This window comes from Cervus canadensis, chromosome 5, assembly GCF_019320065.1.
Source record: "Cervus canadensis isolate Bull #8, Minnesota chromosome 5, ASM1932006v1, whole genome shotgun sequence".
NCBI classification, from domain to species: domain Eukaryota; kingdom Metazoa; phylum Chordata; class Mammalia; order Artiodactyla; family Cervidae; genus Cervus; species Cervus canadensis.
Window position 1 is genome coordinate 29744832 of NC_057390.1, and position 20830 is coordinate 29765661.

The following is a 20830-nucleotide window of genomic DNA, read 5'->3' on the forward strand; positions in this document are numbered from 1 at the left end:
TTTTCTGGCTTAACACCTCTCAGCTAGTTGCAGCTTGAGTTACAGACAGGGCCCGGCAGTGGGGAGACACAGCTGGTGGCTGACAAGCCCCAGGCCCCTGTGCGGAAGGGAAGCCCCTGCTCCGTAGCCCTCTCTCACAGAACTTGCTCTTCTCTCATGCCCGGGTCCCCTCCAGTGTTCTCTGGACTCGCAGTAGTTAGTAGTTACCTCCTAGTTCCAAGGAATAGCCAGGAGAGCCCAGGCCCGGGGGGAGAGGCAGTGATGGGGTAGTATGCTCACAGGTGTGGCCTGTAAGGGCACCTCCTGGTCAACTCTGACATGATGGGATTGTCTTCCGTGATAGAATCCATTTAGGGACTGTTTCCTGCCTTCTTGATAGCGTTGCTGGAGGAACAAGTTAAAACTATTCTCAGATTATCTTCCTCCCAGGGAAGCAAATTGTGAGGTTTTGAGTATGTGGTTCCAAGGTATCTACTCTCAGAGTTATTTGTGACTTTTATTTTGCTAAACACAAAGGGAAAGAAGGGGAGGCAGGCTGGAACGCTGACTGTAATCTCCTCAGTCCAGAGATTTCCCCTGAGGTCTGGGTGATAACCTGACTCCTGTTCTCCTTTAGTCCTAGAGATGGTCACTGGACCCGGAACAAAAGGTCAAGTGTAGCTTTTGCACAGATTTGAAGAATGATTATGCCTCTGAGGGACGAGCACTGAGGCTTCAGCCTGCTGGCTTGTCTGGCTGGGGTCAGGGGGCGAGGTGTGCAGTGAGTCCGGTCCGCCTGCCCTGTCTTGGTGCAGCCTGGACCCGCCGGGGCAACCACACTTCTTTTTCAAACCGAGAACCCATGCAAATCATCCTTTTTTGATTTTAGAAGGGGAACAACATATATAGAGCTTCTTGTAAAAATGATCCTGTTCAGAATACTGCATTTTCTCAGAATTAATGGTATTGGTAATTTATCCATTCAACAAGAATTTAATGAGAGGGCTCTGTCATTCACGCACCTATTCCACCAACACCCACAAAATTTCCTGTAGGTACAGGCTCTGTGCTGGGTGCTCGGGGGACACGGATACAAACATGTTCCCTGCTCTCCAGAAACAGATGTCTAACGGGTGAGGCAGATGCGGAAGCAGCTGTCCAAATGCTCTGTGGCACTGTGCTCTCTTCTATTGCAGGCATGTAACGATGTACCTGATGGGGATCCCAGAGGAAGGGGTGATCAGCTGTGGGGGCACGGGGACGGGTAGGGAAGGCTCTGCTGGAGAGGTGATGCTTCAGCTTGGCCTGTGAGAATCAGTGGGATTCCATCAAGACAGAAACAGGAGAAACACAGGCGTGTCGATGGGGGATCTCACCTGAGTTTCAGGACTGAGGGGAGAGTTGGAGAGGAAACCAGAATGCGAAGAGTGTTGTGAGCCATGTATGGGGTGTGGAGATTGTCAGCAGGGCCTCTGGAATGTTTTCAGGCACATTTGTGACAGAATTCCACCTTCTTTTAGAAAGTCAGGCGTACATTGTGGAGGAGAGATTTAGAAGTAGATTAAAGCAAGGGAGGCCGGTAGGAGGGAGAGAGACTGAATAAGAAGGGGAGGGGGCAGTGGGAGAACTGAGACCAAGGTGAAGGTGGTCTGTGGGCTTGGGGGGAAGGGAGGAACTGGGAGGAGGTCAGGGCCTCTGGCTTTTACGAAAAGATGGGCAGTGGTGCCATTAGCTAAGATAGCCTCTCCTCACTCCTTTTAAAATCTGGTTCCAGCCCTGGCTGCATGTTATGCTGTGTCTTCTAGAGCTCCCTTACTACCCTCCCATCTGCATTTACCAGCAGTTGCGCTCACTGAGGACAATTAGAAGAATGCATTCCCGGAGAGGCTCGCTGGACTTGGTCCTGCCCTTTGGGAATTCTTGCAGAGGACTGTCCTAGCACCAGGCTCATGCAGAAAGCTGTTTACAAGCATTCCAGCTAACTACATAGTGAGAACGCACTGACCAAATAAATCCCTTGGGATCAAAGCTGCTTCATTCACATCAGGCCTGTGCACCAAAGGGGGCCCACTGAGAAGGCAGTGAAGCTGTGACCAGTGGACTCTGGGGGAGGGGGAGCTCTGAGCAAGGCTGGGGCTGGACACTTCTGGGGTCACGTGGACTTGTCACCCAGGCTTCTCTACAACCGGGGTGGTAGGGGGTGGCAATGCAAAGAGTAAGAGGCTTCCTGCCACTTTTTTCTTGAGAAGCATAGAAAGAGTAAGGGTAGGGTAGAGAGGAAGTCTGTCCTGAGGCAGTGCTTCTCAAGTGTTCGCGTGCACATGAATCACCTTGTTAGAATGTGGACTCTGTATTAGCAGGTGGGGCTCCCCACACTGTCTCCCACACATGCTCCAGCGATGCCGGGGCCGCGGGCCATGGGCCTCATGCGGAGGAGCAGGGACTTAGAATGCGTCTTGATGTTTCTATACGATTTTAAAAATCACTTGGGTATTTAGGGAACAGAGGATTTTAAAAGAAATTCTTTAAACCGTTACCCTTTCAAGCTAGCTTCTGATAAACCTACACTATTAGAAAAAAAAAAATTAGAAAAATGGAAACTAAAAAGACTATATGAAGTACTTGTACTCATTAAAAAAAATTTTTTTTTTTAAATGCTCCTTTCTTTGGGATTTATGAGATCAGTATTGATGTTTCCTGTTGGTGAAATCACTCATAAGATTTTAGGGGAGGTGTGGGGGATGTTGGCTCCTTAAATGTCTTTTCTACCATCATGCCAGTGCTTAATATGCCTTTAACAGTGCATGAGCCTTTAATTTTAAACAAAGGTTGGCCCCAGATAGTTCATTCAGTCTAAGGTGTGGATGACAACAGAGGACTCTTCTTGAGCACAGGTTTTGCTGGGGGTGGGAAAGACAGAAGGAAGGAGGAGAAGGCGATGGATAAAGAGGGGGAGGGGGAGAGAGGAAAACAGAGGAAGGAGGGGGAGAGAATGAGGACAGAGGAAAACACTCATTACCCATAGAGGGTGCATATGGTAGCATAGAATTAGAAAGAGAAGTGAGAATGGTGGAGGGTCAATTAACAAATACGTCTATCTCCACTTTCCTGGTTTTACCAGTTTTAAAATATATCCTGCTATTATTTTTCCTTTGCTGTCTCTTCAGTACATTGGTTTTTCTCTCCTCTCCCACTGGTGTCACCGTCCTACCATTCATTCCCACCAGCTCTCACCAATTCAGTTTCAGATGTAAAATATTTTGGTTCGAGAAGGACTGGATATCTACTAGACCTAAATAGATTTTGTGATTTGCATAGTAGTCCTTAGAAAGCGATGAGAGACTGATTACCAAAGCCTGAGAGTGCCCCCTGCTGGTCAGTACTGAGATAAAGAACATGATTTTCCTCTTTTAGTTATTCACTTGTAAATTCCACAAATAACCTTTCAGCTCCAAATGTGCCAGACTTGTGCTAAGGATAGACATGATACTTTTCTTCATGGATATCAAAGTTCAAAGGGAGTGTGAGTTACTAAACATTGTAGAGTATTTAGAGTTTTAAAAGCCAAGAAAAAATGTCAGAAAAATGTTCTTTATCTTTTAATCTTCTTTTTTTTTTTTTTTTTTTTTAAAGAGAAGTGGATAGAAAGGTTTTTTTTCTAAACCTATTTTTGGAGTACTAAGTCTTAAAGTTGGGTTATTTTCATTGCAAAATTCCAAAGGAATTTTTCTTTAAAATATGAGTATCAAATTAGATCATCTTTAGTATTATTTTCAGCTCTAAAAGTGTAGACTTCTCAGTCCTTTCATTAGCAGAATTACAGTCATTAGATGATAATATTGAATTTATAATTGAATAGCACTTTGCATTTCTGTCAGTACAACTCTCAAGACGGTAAAGAATCTGCCTGCAATGCAGAGACCTGGTTTCGATCCCTCGGTTGGGAAGATCTCCTGGAGGAGGGCATGGCAACCCACTCCGGTATTCTTGCCTGGAGAGTCCCCATGGACAGAGGAGCCTGGCGGGCTAAAGTCCATGGGGTTGCAAAGAGCCGGACACGACTGACAGACTAAACACATAGGGTACTACGGCTCCACATCTGTGTGTGCCAGCTGGCTTGTTTAGTCCTCACAGCGATCCCGTAAGGTTCATACTGTTCCCATCATCACACCCATTTTCAGATGGGGAAACTGAGGCTCGCAGCGATCAAATAACTTGCAAAGGGTCTCACAAGGTTCATACTGTTCCCATCATCACACCCATTTTCAGATGGGGAAACTGAGGCTCGCAGCGATCAAATAACTTGCAAAGGGTCTCACACATCTTTCAAGTAGCAGAGATGGGATCTGATCCTGGGCATCCTGAGTCGAGTGTTTATGTGCTTAACCCCCATGCCATAAAGGACTGAGGAGTGCCTGAATTAAGTTTAAATAAACTTACTGTATCCTGCAGACAGAAGACTAGAAAAGCTAATGGATTGTGGAATCTCCCCGCGCGGGGGTGTGTGTGTGTGTGTGTGTGTGTGTGTGTGTGTGTGTGTGTGTGTGTGTGTAGTTATCACTTGACTGCAGTGATCTGGCTAGTGTGTGTGTGTGTGTGTGTGTGTGTGTGTGTGTGTGTGTGTGTGTGTAGTTATCACTTGACTGCAGTGATCTGGCTAGTGTGTGTGTGTGTGTGTGTGTGTGTGTGTGTATAGTTATCACTTGACTGCAGTGATCTGGCTAGTGTAAAGCAGCTCTGGGGCCGTTGTCTTGCCCTACAGGTGAGTGGTGGAGACACTAATCAGCATCTGTTGATGGGTGGCTTCTCAAGGGCTTTTATAGCCTTACAAAAGAAGCAGGTTGTAAGGCATAAAAGGCAATTTATCTTTTAAGAATTAAGTGAAATCCTTTAAATTCTTGTTTTTGTGCCTAAAGCTATCTTTTGATGGAAATGTTCTTTCTTACGTCATGTCAATGATACAGTAATTTAATCTGGCTATTGAAATTATTGTCATCTCTTGCATAAGTGAAGATAGCTACAAGGAATATGTAGTTGGAATATGCCAGTGCAGGAGACATAAGAGACGTGGGTTTGATCCCTGGGTTGGGAAGATCTCCTGGAGGAGGAAATGGCAATGTACTCCAGTATTCTTGCCTGCAGAACCTCATGGACAGAGGAGCCTGGTGGGCTCCCATCCATAGGGTTGCACAGAGTCAGACATGACTGGAGCGACTTCGCACACACAGTTACATGGAATATGTAGACGCTGTGGACCGATGGAACAGAATCACGGAACATTTATAGAGTTACTGCAGTGATTACATTGAAAATATTAGCTTCACTGTAACACACACACACATAAACACACAGTATATAACCCCTCTTAAAAGTTTTTGTGTATATCTGATATCCCAAGTTCTGGCAGAGAGTCTGGTTTGGTATAGAGTAGATGCTCAATACATGGCAAAGCGAATTAAGTGAAGAAAACTATTATGTGGAAACATTGAAAGTCAGTATGCCCATCTCTACACTGTACGTTTGTTCCAGTCAAAGCTTTGAGGAGGGTAAGTGGGGATTAATGTACTCAAAATTAATGTCCCACTTAAAAAAAGAATCCTTGGCTTAGAATCTTTTTGAAATGCAAGAAAAAATTTCACTAAGTTGAACTTTAAAAAAACCATGACTCTTTATAAAGTGACCTAATTTACTCTGAAATTTTCCTTTATCAGTAAATAGAATGGTAAGAAAATGAAAAAAAATTAAGAATTATTATAAGATCTTAGTCTACTTAAGAGAAAGTTTTCTTTTTAAATAGGTCTTATGTGCATTGTAGCCCAACAATGATGCTTAATTTAAATACTACTCATCTTTTAATTTAAAAAACTTAGCACACTTATGTTATTCTATTATTTTGAATTAGGATCACTCAATAGAAGGCACTCACATATGTTCAGTTCAGTCACTTAGTTGTGTCCGACTCTTTGCGACCCCATGAACCACAGCATGCCAGGCCTCCCTGTCCATCACCAACTCCCGGAGTCCACCCAAACCCATGTCTATTGAGTCAGTGATGCCATCCAACCATCTCATCTTCTTTCATCCCCTTCTCCTCTTGCTCTCAATCTTTCCCAGCATCAGGGTCTTTTCAAATGAGTCAGTTCTTTGCATCAGGTGGCCAAAGTATTAGAGTTTCAACTTCAACATCAGCCCTTCCAATGTACACCCAGGACTGATCTCCTTTAGAATGGACTGGTTGGATCTCCTTGCAGTCCAAAGGACTCTCAAGAGTCTCCCAACACCACAGTCCAAAAGCATCAATTCTTCAGCACTCAGCTTTCTTTATAGTACAACTCTCACATCCATACATAACTACTGGAAAAACCAAGTCTTGATTAGACAGACCTTTGTTGACAAAGAAATGTCTCTGCTGTTTAAAATGCTGTCCAGGTTGGCCATAACTTTCCTTCCAAGGAGTAAGTGTCTTTTAATTTCATGGCTGCAGTCACCATCTGCAGTGATTTTGGAGCCCCAAAAGATAAAAGTCAGCTACTGTTTCCACTGTTTCCCCATCTATTTGCCATGAACTGATGGGACCGAATGCCATGATCTTAGTTTCCTGAATGTTGAACTTTAAGCTAATTTTTTATTCTCTTTCACTTTCTTTTCTTTTTCTTTTTTTTTTCTTTTTTCTTTTTTCTCTCTTTCACTTTCATCAAGAGGCTTTTTAGTTCCTCTTCACTTTCTGCTGTAAGGGTGGTGGCATCTGCATACTGAGGTTATTGATATTTCTCCTGGCAATCTTGATTCCAGCTTGTGCTTCCTCCAGCCCAGCGTTTCTCATGATGTACTCTGCATATAAGTTAAATATTTAAGCAGGGTGACAATATACAGCCTTGACATACTCCTTTACCTGTTTGGAACCAGTCTGTTGCTCCATTTCCAGTTCTAACTGTTGCTTCCTGACCTGCATACAGATTTCTCAAGAGGCATGTCAGGTGGTCTGGTATTCCATCTCAGAATTTTCCACAGTTTATTGTGATCCACACAGTCAAAGGCTTTGGCATAGTCAATAAAGCGGAAATAGACATTTTTCTGGAACTCTTGATTTTTTTGATGATCCAGTGGATTTTGGCAATTTGATCTCTGGTTCCTCTGCCTTTGCTAAAACCAGCTTGAACATCTGGAAGTTCATGGTTCACATATTGCTGAAGCCTGGCTTGGAGAATTTTGAGCATTACTTTACTAGAGTGTGAGATGAGTGCAATTGTGCAGTAGTTTGAGCATTCTTTGGCATTGCCTTTCTTTGGGATTGTAATGAAAACTGACCTTTTCCAGTCCTGTGGCCGCTGCTGAGTTTTCCAAATTTGCTGATGTATTGAGTGTAGCACTTTCACAGCATCATCTTTCAGGATTTGAAATAGCTCAACTGGAATTCCATCACCTCCACTAGCTTTGTTCATAGTTATGCTTCCTAAGGCCCACTTGACTTCACATTCTGGAATGTCTGGCTCTAGGTGAGTGATCACACCATTGTGAATATCTGGGTCGTGAAGATCTTTTTTTTGTACATATGAACTTGATATAATTCTGAATTTTTTTCACTGTTGTTGGTCATTGTTTTATTTGAATAATTAAGTGAAATATTTAACTTTCTTTTTGAAAAAAGAAACAGCCTACTTGAAAACATTTTGGGAGTTAACATATGTAACTATATAGTGCTAAATTGTACTTATTTGAAAGCTAGTACTTTAAAAAATGCAGTTAGATTACTCCCCCCCCCATTAGTGCAAGATTGTGAATTTTGAAGATATGTAATTTTATGGACTTCACAGCCAGAGTGCTAATGGAAATGTTTATTAAAAAGGGAGATGCATGCCTTTTACATTCATGAGAAATGTGCACTGCCCATTGAAATGCTTTGACTGACCTTTTGATTTTTTTTCTTCAAGGTCCTGATCATCCCCATTGTTTGTCTTACAAACTAGAACTTGGATCAGACCAAGAAATTCCCTCTGATTGGTATCCATTTGCTACTGTTCAGTTTGGGATTCTTGACACCACTGCTTCAAGGACCGAGGTCAGGTCTCTGGGGGTAGAGAGTGATGTCCAGCCCCAGAAACACATTCATCATCGGGCTTGCTACAACATCCAGGTACATCCCAAAGCCCTTGGGGTTAGGATGGGACTTTCGAAGCTGTGACCTGATTTGGCTTTAGATCCTTGCTTTGCCCTCTTAAGTAACTTTGTGTGTATGTATGTATTAGACCTAGAAAAGAGCCCAGTTGTGGAAACTTGATGGTCACCAGTGAGCCTAGTTCTTCCCCTCAGTTCTAGAGAACATTAGGAGCCTGAGGAGAGTGCCATGTACTTAACTCAGATCTCAGTGAAAAATAAGTTCACATTTCAGAAGCATATTTGTAATAAAAGTCTTGTCAGAATAACATTTCCCAAGATGTGTTCTTTAGGACATCTGTCCCATATAATGATCTAAGATATAAGTTGGGGAATGCTCTCCACTTAATATTGAACAAAGAAGTCCTGCAATAAAGAAACGTATTAAACTTAGCTCAGTTTCTCCCTACTTGCCGATTATGGAATCTTGTCTCCTGTAAAACACCTGTCATTATCTTCTGTGATAGTATTCTGTGGTGCACTGTTTGGGGAAATGCTGAGTTACTGTGTCACCACAATCTTAAATGTTCACCATCAGCTCATCAGCATTCTTGAGCCGGTTGAATTAGAGAGTGATGTATACTTGCACTTGTTCCTAAGCTTGCTTTTCCTTCTCAGCTTCAAAGTTAGTAGATACAGAAATAACCTCTGTCACACATTTCCCATAGTATCTTGAAATGGTGTGATTATATGATACCATTAGTACCAACTAGTGGTTCTATAATATAGTGACCTAAGTCTGGATTTTTCTTCCTTTTGGACTGTTCAGAAGCCTGTATGTTCGGGTCCAGTAATTTTTTTTGTATTGATAAAACCAATGATGAGTGGGTGCTGTTCTGTGCAGTCCCTTCAAGACCAAAGGACTGATTCAGCAGCTGGGAATTACCCTGGATGCCGCAATATGCCACTCTCCAGGTCACATCCCCTTCCTGGGGCAGCCTGTGTCCAATGACTGGTGGATCAGGGGTCTAAACACCCTTCTACCTCAAGTTGCAATAACCCTGCAGGGCCATCCTAGCTTCATCCCTCTCTGGGATTGGCTGAAACCTTTACTATGACTGCTTTGTAGCCCAGCTTCTCTCCCTTCCTGTTCTGCCCCTTCCTCCCCCCTTTCCCTCCCCTCGCCTCCCTCCCCTCCTTCTCCCTTTCTCTCCCCTCCCCTTTCTGTGTCAGTCAGGTGTTGACCCCAGGAGCTCCCCACAGTAAACGTTCTGCACCCGTCTCCATCTCAGCATCTGCTTCTTGGGGAACCTGACCTATCACACTGGGCGTCTAAGTATACGTGTGGCTGAAATGTGTGTCAGGTGCACACGGAGACTTCATGCCATCTGCTGTTCTGGGATGTGCCAGTTTGACAGAGTTGACGAGGACCACTCAGAATGATACACCAAAGTCTCTTTAGCTTTAAAGGCAGTCAGTTTCACAATGTCATCTTCCACTTAACAAGTATTTGTTGAGCCATTTCAGAGCGCCGTCCGCTGCTGTAGACCCTGAGACACAGAGGTGAACTCCCCGTGCTCGTCAAGCCGGCCTGCTAGTGACAGAGCAGAAAGTGATTAGTAAAAAAGTTCCATAATTTCACGTACTGACAAATTCTAAGAATAAAAGAAGGTCACAGGGTAGAGAGGGATGGAGGGCTTCCTTATCCACAGTGGTCCCGGAGGGACTCTGTGAGGAGATGACGTTTGAAAGGGTGAGATGACAGAGGTGAGGGACAGGTGGATGGTTTGGCCCAGATGGATTACTGTTGTAAACTGGTTTGTTTTAGTTAATTAGAGAGATGATTTTGGGTGTACTCTGAATCTCAGGGAGGCCCGAAGCTGGATGTATGATACTTGTGGGATATAATCGATCACATGTCTAGCTAGATTTGTAAATGTCTTATCAGTATGTGTATTCTGTGTACACCTGTGTTTAACTGAGAAGAAACTTTCTCCTCTTCAAGATTTGACCCTAGAGGGAAGGATTTAGGAGACTTGTTGGCCAGGAGAGCCGTGCGCCTCACTTGGGAATGGGCATGGCAGGGTGGAGGGGCTGTGTTTGTGTGCAGAGGATGAGGTGGCTACCATGCTTGCTGGCTTATAAAACAGAACTGAAGAGGTATTATACTGTGCTGCATTCATTAATGCTTCCTCCTGTTTTGCTTTTGCGCAACAGGTTGAAATAGAAAAGAAGTGGATTAAAATCGATGGAGAAGACCCGGATAAAGCTGGTGACTGCGTAACTCAGTAGGACTAGCACGAGTCAATGATGATGACCCACTTTGCAAATACAAAATTCACAGAAACCACACAAAGTCCTGCTACTGTATAGTGAAAATGACAGATCCACTGGCTATGTTTAGAGAAGTTTAGACCTGTAACCGAACCAGCTATCCTTTATGCTTTTGATAGGTTTGTGCCCAGGGGTTTGATCTAAATGAGTCTTGTATTTTTGCGTTGGTTTTGTTTCCTAGTAGAACTCAAAGGCACTCTTCTCCAGAGTGTGACCTCGAAGCCTCTGGCCAAAGCATTTTTGATCTTTGATTACTTGGTGGCTGATTGTTTTCCACTCTGGATTGATGCCATGTTTATTATCCTCCAGCCCCATCTCTTCTTATTAAGTAAGCACCTGTGCTAGAGGAGAAGGCAGTTGAAGGAGACATAAACCAAAGTACTTAATTTTCCCTCTTGCTCTTCTCTGAAACATTGCTATTGTAGAATGATGTGGAAACCACAGGCTAAAATGGAGATGTGGAACTATCTCTGATTCTGAATTATTTATCTTCCTGTCTTGTTATCACATTGGTGAGTAATCATCAGTTGTATTTGGTACCTCTTTCCCCTGTGGTATTATTATTTTCAAAATGTATTTGTATGCTGATATGTGCAGCAAAGACGCTAGTTCTGTTACTATGCATATTTTAGTACAAGTCATTGAGACATACTGCCTTTTGCTTGAAGAGATTCCTTTCAGAATGAAATGCTAGTATGGACACTAGTTAAAATATTAATGTATGTTAAAAATGAATTTTTATAGTTCATGAATGTTGTTTCTCAAAAGTGTAGATTCTAAGAATGTATTTTGATAAAGTAGTATTGTAATTAACACAAGCCTCTCTTGAGTAGAAGTCTAAATCATGATTATTTTATGCTAGTCCTGCTATCATGCTGTTTATGCTAATTCTGCTTAATTTAGAGTGATTTTCTTTAAAAAATGAGCAAAGTGAAAGACACTAGATTATTTTGTCTACATTTCTAACAAGTGATATTTCTGTTTTTCAAAGTCAGATAGATGTTTGTTTTTTTAATGAAAAGTCAGTGGTATTAACAGTTATAATTCTGTTTATAATTTCCTTTAAGTGTTTACAGTGAAAAGTCAGACTTTTAAATTTAGGAAATCTATGTTCTAGATATTTTTTTAGTAGGAAAAATATGGGAAAAAACCTGGTTTTAATACACCTTCAATTTATGTTGATCCTTAAATATGATTAGGAGATATTTTTCTCTACCAGATTTGTTTTGAGTCAAAACTGATATGACAGTATTCTTCCAAACAACATTATTTGTTGGCCCTCATGCATTTTATTTAATGTTATATAACATTCATTTTAATCTGTTCAAAATGCAAATTAAAACAAACATTTATGATGGCTTGTATCAATCAACAGATTTACTGCTTTTCATTATTTTACTGTAAAGGCAAAGAATGCAAAAGTTGACTGTTAAAATGATTTGGTATTGCTCTTTTCAACTTCACTTGATGTGTTGCTCATAATATCATATGCTTGAGACCCACTATAGATTTATATGAGAGCAAATCTGTGTGTGCATCATATAAAAAAAAATTCTACCATCCCGACTCACCTGGTGTGGCACATTCTGGAAAGACTTCAATCTGCTCAGAGCAAATACGGAGGCAGGCTGAACTCGGTGCTGCTCCACGGTCCCAGGGACGGTAACTGAGTTAATTACCGCTGGCCCTTTCAGATCTGTTTTATGGCATCCTGCCCATAAAGAACTCAGAGTCTAATTCGGATGAACTTAATGAATATTTACACCTCAAAGTAATTTCAGCATAGGGTCCAATTAATCACCCCTCAGGCTTTCCAGGTTGCCAGTATGTGCGGGCACCTCGCTGCTGGAGTCATTTATTCACCAGCCCTCCAGCCTTCAGGCGCATCTCAAGATTCAGTGCTGAAAATAATAACAAAAAGCTGACTGAAGCCCAAGTTGAGTTTTTGTGGCAATGCAAAGGGTGATGGTAGGAACAGCAGGGTGCTGCAGCATAATTGTTCATTTGCACATCTATTAGTGTCCTTAAATATTCATTACTTAGCATTAAATTAACATTCTCTGTTGCGTGGAGAGGATTTTTAATACAGTTCTTCTGACCTGAGCTGTGGCAGAAGGTCAAATGTGATCTTGGTGCTCTAAGTGAAAAATCAGGTAGGGTCCACTTAGACTTACAAGTTAAAAAGTAGAATCTTCTTTTCCAGAAAGTAAGTGATGATCTTCAAAACAACAATGACAAAAACTTCTTCTTTTAAGGTCAGGAAGGGAGGAAGGAAGTGAGTAAAGGAGGAACTACTCCTTACTAGCATTTTAATTTAGGTAATTTATTTAGATGAATGCTTTATGAATTTGACCTGTTAGGGGTCCTCTGTTTAATTGACTGAATGGCAGACTTCCAAGCAGTTGGCCAGTTTGGGATGCGTTACTTTGCTCTAATTGGCCTGGTCTAGTTGCCTTACCAGTCAAAGGATCGTATTAACTCTGTAAATGAATCCATGGCTTGATGGTTACCTGATCAATGTACAGATCTGAATTTAAGGACATTTCCTTTTTTTTAAATGGGACTAAAAATAGTTTATCCATTTAAAAAGTATGGAAAAAAAAAACCCCTTCTAAACATAAATAAAGGCTGGCATTTTGACCTGATTTGTGTTAGGTAATTGTAGGGTTTTAGTTCCCTTCATTCTGGGTTTGTATTTTGATATAGCCCTTTTTCTCTTATAAATTTGGTCAGGAGGCCTTCCTTAATAATGACTAAGTATTATTATATCTTACTCAAAATATGATTTTATTTCACCAATACAAATATAAAACATTGAGCCTTAATAATCATGTAACAAAGTATTTTGTAGATTGCATATTGAGTTTTTTAAAATTAAAGATGTATTTCAAATGATTCTTGCTATGCAATTGACTTATATCTTCTTTTGCAAGGTCTGGGGCTGTTTTTTTTTAAGGTATGAAATCCACATCAATAACCTTAAACAATTGACTCTGTCAGGCAAATGCGTGCTTCCATGTGTATATGCTCAATTGTGTACAACTCTCTGCTACCTCGTGGACTGTAGCCTGCCAGGCTTCTCTGTCCATGGGATTCTCCAGGCAGGAATACTGGAGTGGGTTGCCACTTCCTTCTTCAGGGGGTCTTTCCAACCTAGCGATTGAACCCGTGTCTCCTTTCCTGCATTGGCAGGTGAATTCTTTACTGCTGGGCCACCTGGGAAGCCCCCAGACAAATGTATGAAGTGAAGTGCAGTCCCTCAGTCGTGTCGGACTCTTTGCGACCCCATGGACTGTAGTCTACAAGGCTCCTCTGTCCATGGAATTTTCCAGGCAAGAGTACTGGAGTGGGTTGCCATTTCCTTCTCCAGGGGATCTTCCCGACCCAGGGATCAAACCCGGGTCTCCTGCATTGCAGGCAGACACTTTACCGTCTGAGCCACCAGGGAAGACAAATGTATACTGCTTCACTATTAAGGAGTGAGTGTACATGGTGTTTTGGCACATCCTGGAAAAATATCACCATTAAAGTACAATTTGTGATGTTAAAGAATTATTTTTGAAAGAGGATATAATCATTATTCTCATGAAAAAATGATATGAGTGTGTGCCCAAGTTTTACTTAACTCATTAACTAATGAGGGAACTGTTAAGATGTTTGTTGCAAGTGGTTCTAAGGAGAATTCAAAAGAGCAGAGACATGTACAGGAAATAAGGAATTCCGAAGTGAATTTACACAGTGATGCAGAATGGATTGGTGCATAGGGCAATATTAGTAATAATTTCTTCTACCCCCACACAATTAATTTGTATGGACAAGGATGATGTATGTTATTATCAGTTTTCTAAAACTTACAGAGTTGGGAAGTGACTCAAGGACAATGGAATCTGTTGATAATTTGGATAAATGAACTAGTTAGGACACTTTACAAAGTCTTTCACAATTTTTCCCAATAACTGGACGAACTTTGTTCACAGGAGAATTCTAAGCAATTTTCAAACTTTGGCAAGTAGTATTAGAGAAATGATGTGCTTTCAAAGCGATTTTTTTAAGTTTAGAAAACTATTTTTATCTAATTGTACAGAGTCTATTTTAGGTAAATTGTATGTTTAGGGGGTCTTAAAGATCCTGATGCTGGGAGGGATTGGGGGCAGGAGAAGGGGACGACAGAAGATGAGATGGGTGGATGGCATCACCGACTCGATGGACATGAGTTTGAGTAAACTCCGGGAGTAGGTGATGGATGGGGAGGCCTGGCGTGCTGCGATTCATGGGTTCGCAGAGTCGGACATGACTGAGCAACTGAACTGAACTGAACTGAACTGAAAGATACGAAGACAAATCAGTTCTAATGAAAACCAACCTAAGAAGCTCTCCACCTGCTCTTTGTATGAGCAAGCTGCCTGTGTTGAAATTCAATTTTTATCTAGCTATTGCAGTTAAATTTCAAAATTGCATCAGGAAATAAACCTTCATAGAGGCTGGATCATTGGGAACTGTTTCAGCCACTCCTGGAATTAACAGGGCTTGACTCTTGTTCCACAGGAACAACAAAAAGATTCAGTGACATAAACTGATCATATTTGTAACAGAATTCCTCAGATTCCATCAGTCATTTCTTTCCTGTTTTGTTTCAACTCCACCTAGACTCTCCTGCCTTCTCTGTGTAGTTACATAGTGTTTCCAGTTCATTTTCTTGCCTCTGTTCCAGCCCCTCCCCATTCTCAGCAGTTTCTTCCTTCCCAAGACCTTTTTTTGCCCTTACCTAGAGTCCTGAAGGACAGGGCTAGGTGTGTTCCATTGAACCACATGAAGCTGACAATATGTAACCTTTCTTGATGGCAATTTCATGGTGCTAAACCTAATTCCCTGGATGTTTCCCCAGTTTATATGAAATAAGATTTTTCTTGTAATTATGTTAATGAGTTCCTACTTAGAACTGGCATCTAAATATGAATTTGTCAATTTTTAAAGCAAGATAGAATTGGTAGTCAGAGAGCAAATGGGTGAGTTACAAAAAAATACCTTAGGTTAAAGCTCCAGGTGATACAATGCCTTAAAATCATGTCCTGTGTGTAAGGAAAATGGATTAGACGAGTTGCCCCATGTTTTAAAAGATTAAAGTTCATTTCTATGTGACTGCCTGGGGAAGAAGTGCAAACCACAGTTACACTTCAGAGACTGCAGCGGTTCCCTCATCTTCACCACACCTGTCTGCTCCAGAAGAGGTGTGAAAACCTCAGGTGGGAGGATAGCATATTTAAATAACATGATTATGTGTGTCGACATTTTCCTGAAAAGCCCATTTTCGTCCTGTCTAGAATTGCTGTGATTTTTCTGTAACATAAGTTGTGGTACACTCTTGAAACAGAAGAGGGTGCTCTCAGGCAAGCCGCTGCTAGCCAGAATGAGAAACAGTATTTTGATTTGGTGGTGTTTGTATATATTATGGTTAATAAAAGATCCCGGGGCCATTTTGTAAAGCATTTCAAAGCATTGTGAATCCAGTGGAGTATGATTAAAATTAATGCAATAGACAAACACTTTATTCTTAATGCCTTGTCTAAAAATGCTGTTGAATATAATTTTACACATCCTGAAAATTTAAATGCTATACTTATCACTAAACATTTCTAAGTACTAAGGAGACAAAAAAAAAAGTCTTCTTTCCTAACACATTTGAAAACTTTTTAAAAAGGAGCAACAGTTAGAACTGAACATGAAACAGCAGACTGGTCCAAATAGGAAAAGGAGTACGTCAAGGCTATATATTGTCACCCTGCTTATTTAACTTATATGCAGAGTACATCATGAGAAACGCTGGGCTGGAGGAAGCACAAGCTGGAATCAAGATTGCCAAGAGAAATATCAATAACCTCAGATATGCAGATGCCACCACCCTTATGGCAGAAAGTGAAAAAGAACTAAAGAGCATCTTGATGAAAGTGAAAGAGGAGAGTGAAAAGCTGGCTGAAAACTCAACATTCAGAAAACTAAGATCATGGCATCTGGTCCCATCACTTCATGGCAAATAGATGTGGAAACAGTGGCTGACTTTATTTTTCTGGGCTCCAAAATCACTGCAGATGGTGATTGCAGCCATGACATTAAAAGACGCTTACTCCTTGGAAGGAAAGTTATGACCAACCTAGACAGCATATTTAAAAGCAGAGATATTACTTTGCCAAAAAAGGTCCGTCTAGTCAAGGCTATGGTTTTTCCAATAGTCATGTATGGATGTGAGAGTTGGACTATAAAGAAAGCTGAGTGATGAAGAATTGATGCTTTTGAACCGTGGTGTTGGAGAAGACTCTTGAGAGTCCCTTGGACTGCAAGGAGATGCTACCAGTCCATCCTAAAGGAGATCAGTCCTGGGTGTTCATTGGAAGGACTGATGCTGAAGCTGAAACTCCAGTACTTTGGCCACCTGATGCGAAGAGCTGACTCATTTGAAAAGACCCTGATGCTGGGAAAGATTGAGGGCAGGAGGGGAAGGGGACGACAGAGGATAGGATGGTTAGATGGCATCACTGACTCAATGGACATGGGTTTGGGTGGACTCCGGGAGTTGGTGATGGACAGGGAAGCCTGGCATGCTGTGGTTCATGGGGTCGCAAAGAGTTGGACACCACTGAGCGACTGAACTGAACTGAAATCTACTTACTTTAAAAAGTGTATAACATATTATAATGAATCCATCATGTTTGGCTTCTGAGCTTTCAGGTACATGTATCAAGATTGATGTGGTCTCTAAAGAGCTCCAGCCCAGAATTGTACTTTCAGGTTCTGAGGGAAGAATAAGCAAATATTTGCTTTCAGGAGAATATTCCATGCCACCTCGACTCAAGCCTTTACCCTGTTCAGCCCTCTGACATTAGGAATGAGCATTGTCTTTTCAAGATGGGCTCTATCTTTCTCTCAGAAATCTTTCTGGTTGGATGATATCATTCCCTTATAAAGCCTGTTGGAACAATGTGTTTCTAAAAGTCGTGGAGCATGAGTAGGTCTATGAATGTGGTTAAACACATGAGGCCTTCCCAAAGCTGTCTTCCACCCCCTGAAGTGCAGAAGGCTTGCTTAAGATATTGGGTACCTGAAGTTGGTGACTTTGAATCACCTCGAAATGCTGTGTGGCCATTGCTCCCATTAATTGTCTTGCCGATTCTAATGTTTATTGCATTTCTACTAGGTAAATGCATTTTTCTAGGCACTGGGGATAAGCAATAATAAAAACTGTAAATTCTTGTCCTTGTAGAGGATATATAATAGTGGGGGAAGTCAGACAATAAATTGATACCAGGCTGTGATCGTTGCTATGTAGGAAATAAAACGCGACAGAGTAGCAGAGAATGCCCTTTCAGGTGGGTTGGTCAGGAAGGTCCTGTCTGATGAGATGACGTTCTAGCAGACCTGTAAGAAGCGAGAAGAGTATATCCGGCAGGGCGAACTCCTAGTGCAAAGGTGCTGCAGTAAAGGTGTGCTTAACTTATCAGAGGAACACCAAGGAGGCAGGTGGCTGTAAGGTGGCCAGGGCAGAGTGAGCAAAGAGGATGGGCGGGGGAGGAATCACAGAGACTGGGTAGGTGAGGGGAAGCAAATCAGTGAGGCTTTGTGGGTTATGGGAAGGACTTTGAATTTTATTCTGAGTGAAATGCAAACCACTAGGAGGTTCTGTGCAGAGGAGTGACGTGAACTGAGTTACATGTTCAGATGGTCCCACAGACATCAAAGCAGAGCAATGATAGAAGCAGAGCAGTTAGGAGGTTACTGCAATAACCCAGGTGAGAAGTAAAGGTGACTCGGAGTTGTGATGGGAAATGAAAAACGGTTGGACTCAGAGCATGTTTGAAATACAGTTAATAGTGTTTGCTGATGGGTTGGGTCAAATTCCCTAAGTGAGGGAAAGAAGAGAACCAAAAATGACTCCCAGAATTTTGGCCTGAGCAGCTGTAAGATGGATCTGTCTTTTATGGAGAAGGGGAAGACTGTTGTAGGAGAAAATTTGGGGAGAAAGATCAGAAATTTGGGTTTGGATGTGTTAACTCTGAGATACCTGTTAGACATTCAAGTGGAGACAGTAAGAAACAATTGGATGTATAAGGAAGGCTGGGCTTGCAATATGACCTTTAGAGACATGAGAATATATGAAATTACCTAGGAGTGAATTTAGAGTAGCAGTGGTCTGAGGATTGATCCTTCGGATTTTCCAAAGTTCCAAGGGCAGGCAAGTGAGGTTGATCCAGTTAAGGAGACTGGGGAGGAGTAGCTTGCTAGAGTAAGTGTTGTCAGTTGCCTCAAATGCTGCTGATTGGATGAGGACAAAGAATTGACCACTAAATTTAGCAGCATGGAGGACATTGGTGAACTTGACAGACAACTCAAGTGCATGTGGAAACAGTGAGTAGATGGTTTTTTGGGGGAGCTTGGCTACAAATATGAACTTTGGGGCAGTAGCTGGTAAGGATGAGATCTTTTTAAACGCTTCGACCCTTGAAACCTGTCTTGGTGTTGGTCTTCACTAGTGTGTCTTTTTCATTGTTTTTTTTTTAACCTTAGTGATGTTGACTATTACTAAAATTCCCTCCTCTTTCTCATTGTCAACACTTATAGAAAATGATTCCTTATCATCTTTCAATCCCATGTCATCTGAATCGTATGTTTCCATCTTCGGATGTGCCCATTTCTTCAGTTTTTCATTAACTGTATGTATGGTGTTAAAGATGTTGTATATTAATACTTCAAGATAAATTCAGCCATTGTTTTGATCACCTCTTGTTTTGCTTTTAAATATTCTTGATTGAACTCTACTGGTCAATGTCATTTCAGGTTGGATATCTCACTTTAGATTTTATTATGAAATTTAGAATAATTGTAAACAATCTTGTGAATACCTACAAACTCCTCCAAGTTTCTAGAGAATGGAACATACACAACTATTTATTTAGTAGTTTTTATATTTATATAAGAGTTTGTACTTTGATTCTTTGTTATGGTCTGGTATAATAATACTTTGTAGTTTTCTAGTAACTAAGTGAATTTTAATAAAATATTTGCAAAAAGTACAATTTAACGACTGATGTAATTTTAATTTTCTTGATTCTTTAGTTTTAAAACAGCGATTAAAATAGAATGCCAATTTTAAAGATATTAGTATTCAAATACGGTATGTCATGTATACAACCAAACAAAACTTACTAAGCAAAATTATTACCTCTTGCCATTCATTGCACACTTTTAAAGACACAAATAGCAACTCCTAAGTGGTCACATAGAATGACAAAATTGAAGTAACTCAAACTGTGTTTCTTCATCTTTATGATCATTGTTTTATTTTGAGTATATGGTTCAAACCCAGGAATACATAGTACTGAAGGGGCTGGAGATAAGAATTGTGCCTGAAGCAAGTTTGAATGATTCTGGACCATTGTGAATTCCAAAATGAATATAGATATTGAAGTTGTCCAGTGTCCAACTGTATAACAGGGGGTTTTCTAAATTAACTTCTGTGTAAAATACTGTTTATTGTTAAGAAATTAAAATGTGCCGATTTGAAGCTTACATATACATTATTAAAACTCAACAGTAATTGTAGCAATTGGGTTGGGAAGATCCCCTAGAGAAGGAAATGGCAACCCACTCCAGTATCCTTGCCTGGAAAAATTCCATGGACAGAGGAGCCTGACAGGCTACAGTCTATGGGGTCACAAAGAGTCGGACACGACTGGGCGACACACATGCCAATAAAAAAGTTGGAGAGGGGGCATTTTAGCTCAGACATTGCTTAGAATTGTCAGCACACGGTGATAATAGAAAGCAGATTTTTATGGGAATTCCCTGGCAGTCGTGAGCAGGGCTCTGCGCTTTCTCTGCAGCCGAGATGCCCCACCCTGCAGAAAAGGGCAGACTTTTAGTAAATTTCCTTGTGTATTTTTATAATTATTTATTTTTAATTGGAGGATAATTAATTTATAATATTGTATTGGTTTCTGCCATACATCAACATGAATCAGCCTTAGGTATACATATGGCCCCTTCCTCCCCCCTCCACCCCATCCCACCTCCGGTTGTCACAGAGCACCGGGTTTGAGCTCTTTGTGTCAGACAACAGATTTCCACTGACTATCCACTTTACACATGGTAATGTGTATGTTTCAGTGCTGCTCTCTCAATTCGTCCCATGCTCTTCTTCCCCCACTGTGTCCGCAAGTCTCTTCTCTATGCCTGTGTCTCCACTGTTGCCCTATAAATAGGTTGATCAGTAACCATCTTTCTGGATTCCATATATATGCGTTAATATACTGTATTTGCTTTTCTCTTTCTGACTTACTTCATTCTGTATAATAGGCTCTGGGTGCATCTGCCTCATTAGAACTGACTCAAATGCATTCCTCGTTCCTTATGTATTTAAATTTTCTCCACATGG

General features: G+C 41.3%; 1 protein-coding gene across 2 annotated transcripts in view; it reads left to right on the top strand.

Moving 5' to 3' along the window:
- Positions 1 to 20830, top strand: part of LOC122441658 (stonin-1) — a 189835-nt gene that overhangs the window by 41260 nt on the left and 127745 nt on the right. Inside the window, exons 3-4 of one of the 2 annotated variants that reach the window (XM_043468518.1) lie at positions 7911 to 8113; positions 10291 to 13302. In XM_043468518.1, the coding sequence (XP_043324453.1) occupies positions 7911 to 8113; positions 10291 to 10365 (278 nt within the window). In that variant the 3' untranslated portion in view covers positions 10366 to 13302. Of the gene's footprint in view, positions 1 to 7910; positions 8114 to 10290; positions 13303 to 20830 lie in introns of those variants that run through there. The other variant, XM_043468519.1, reaches the window with a different exon arrangement.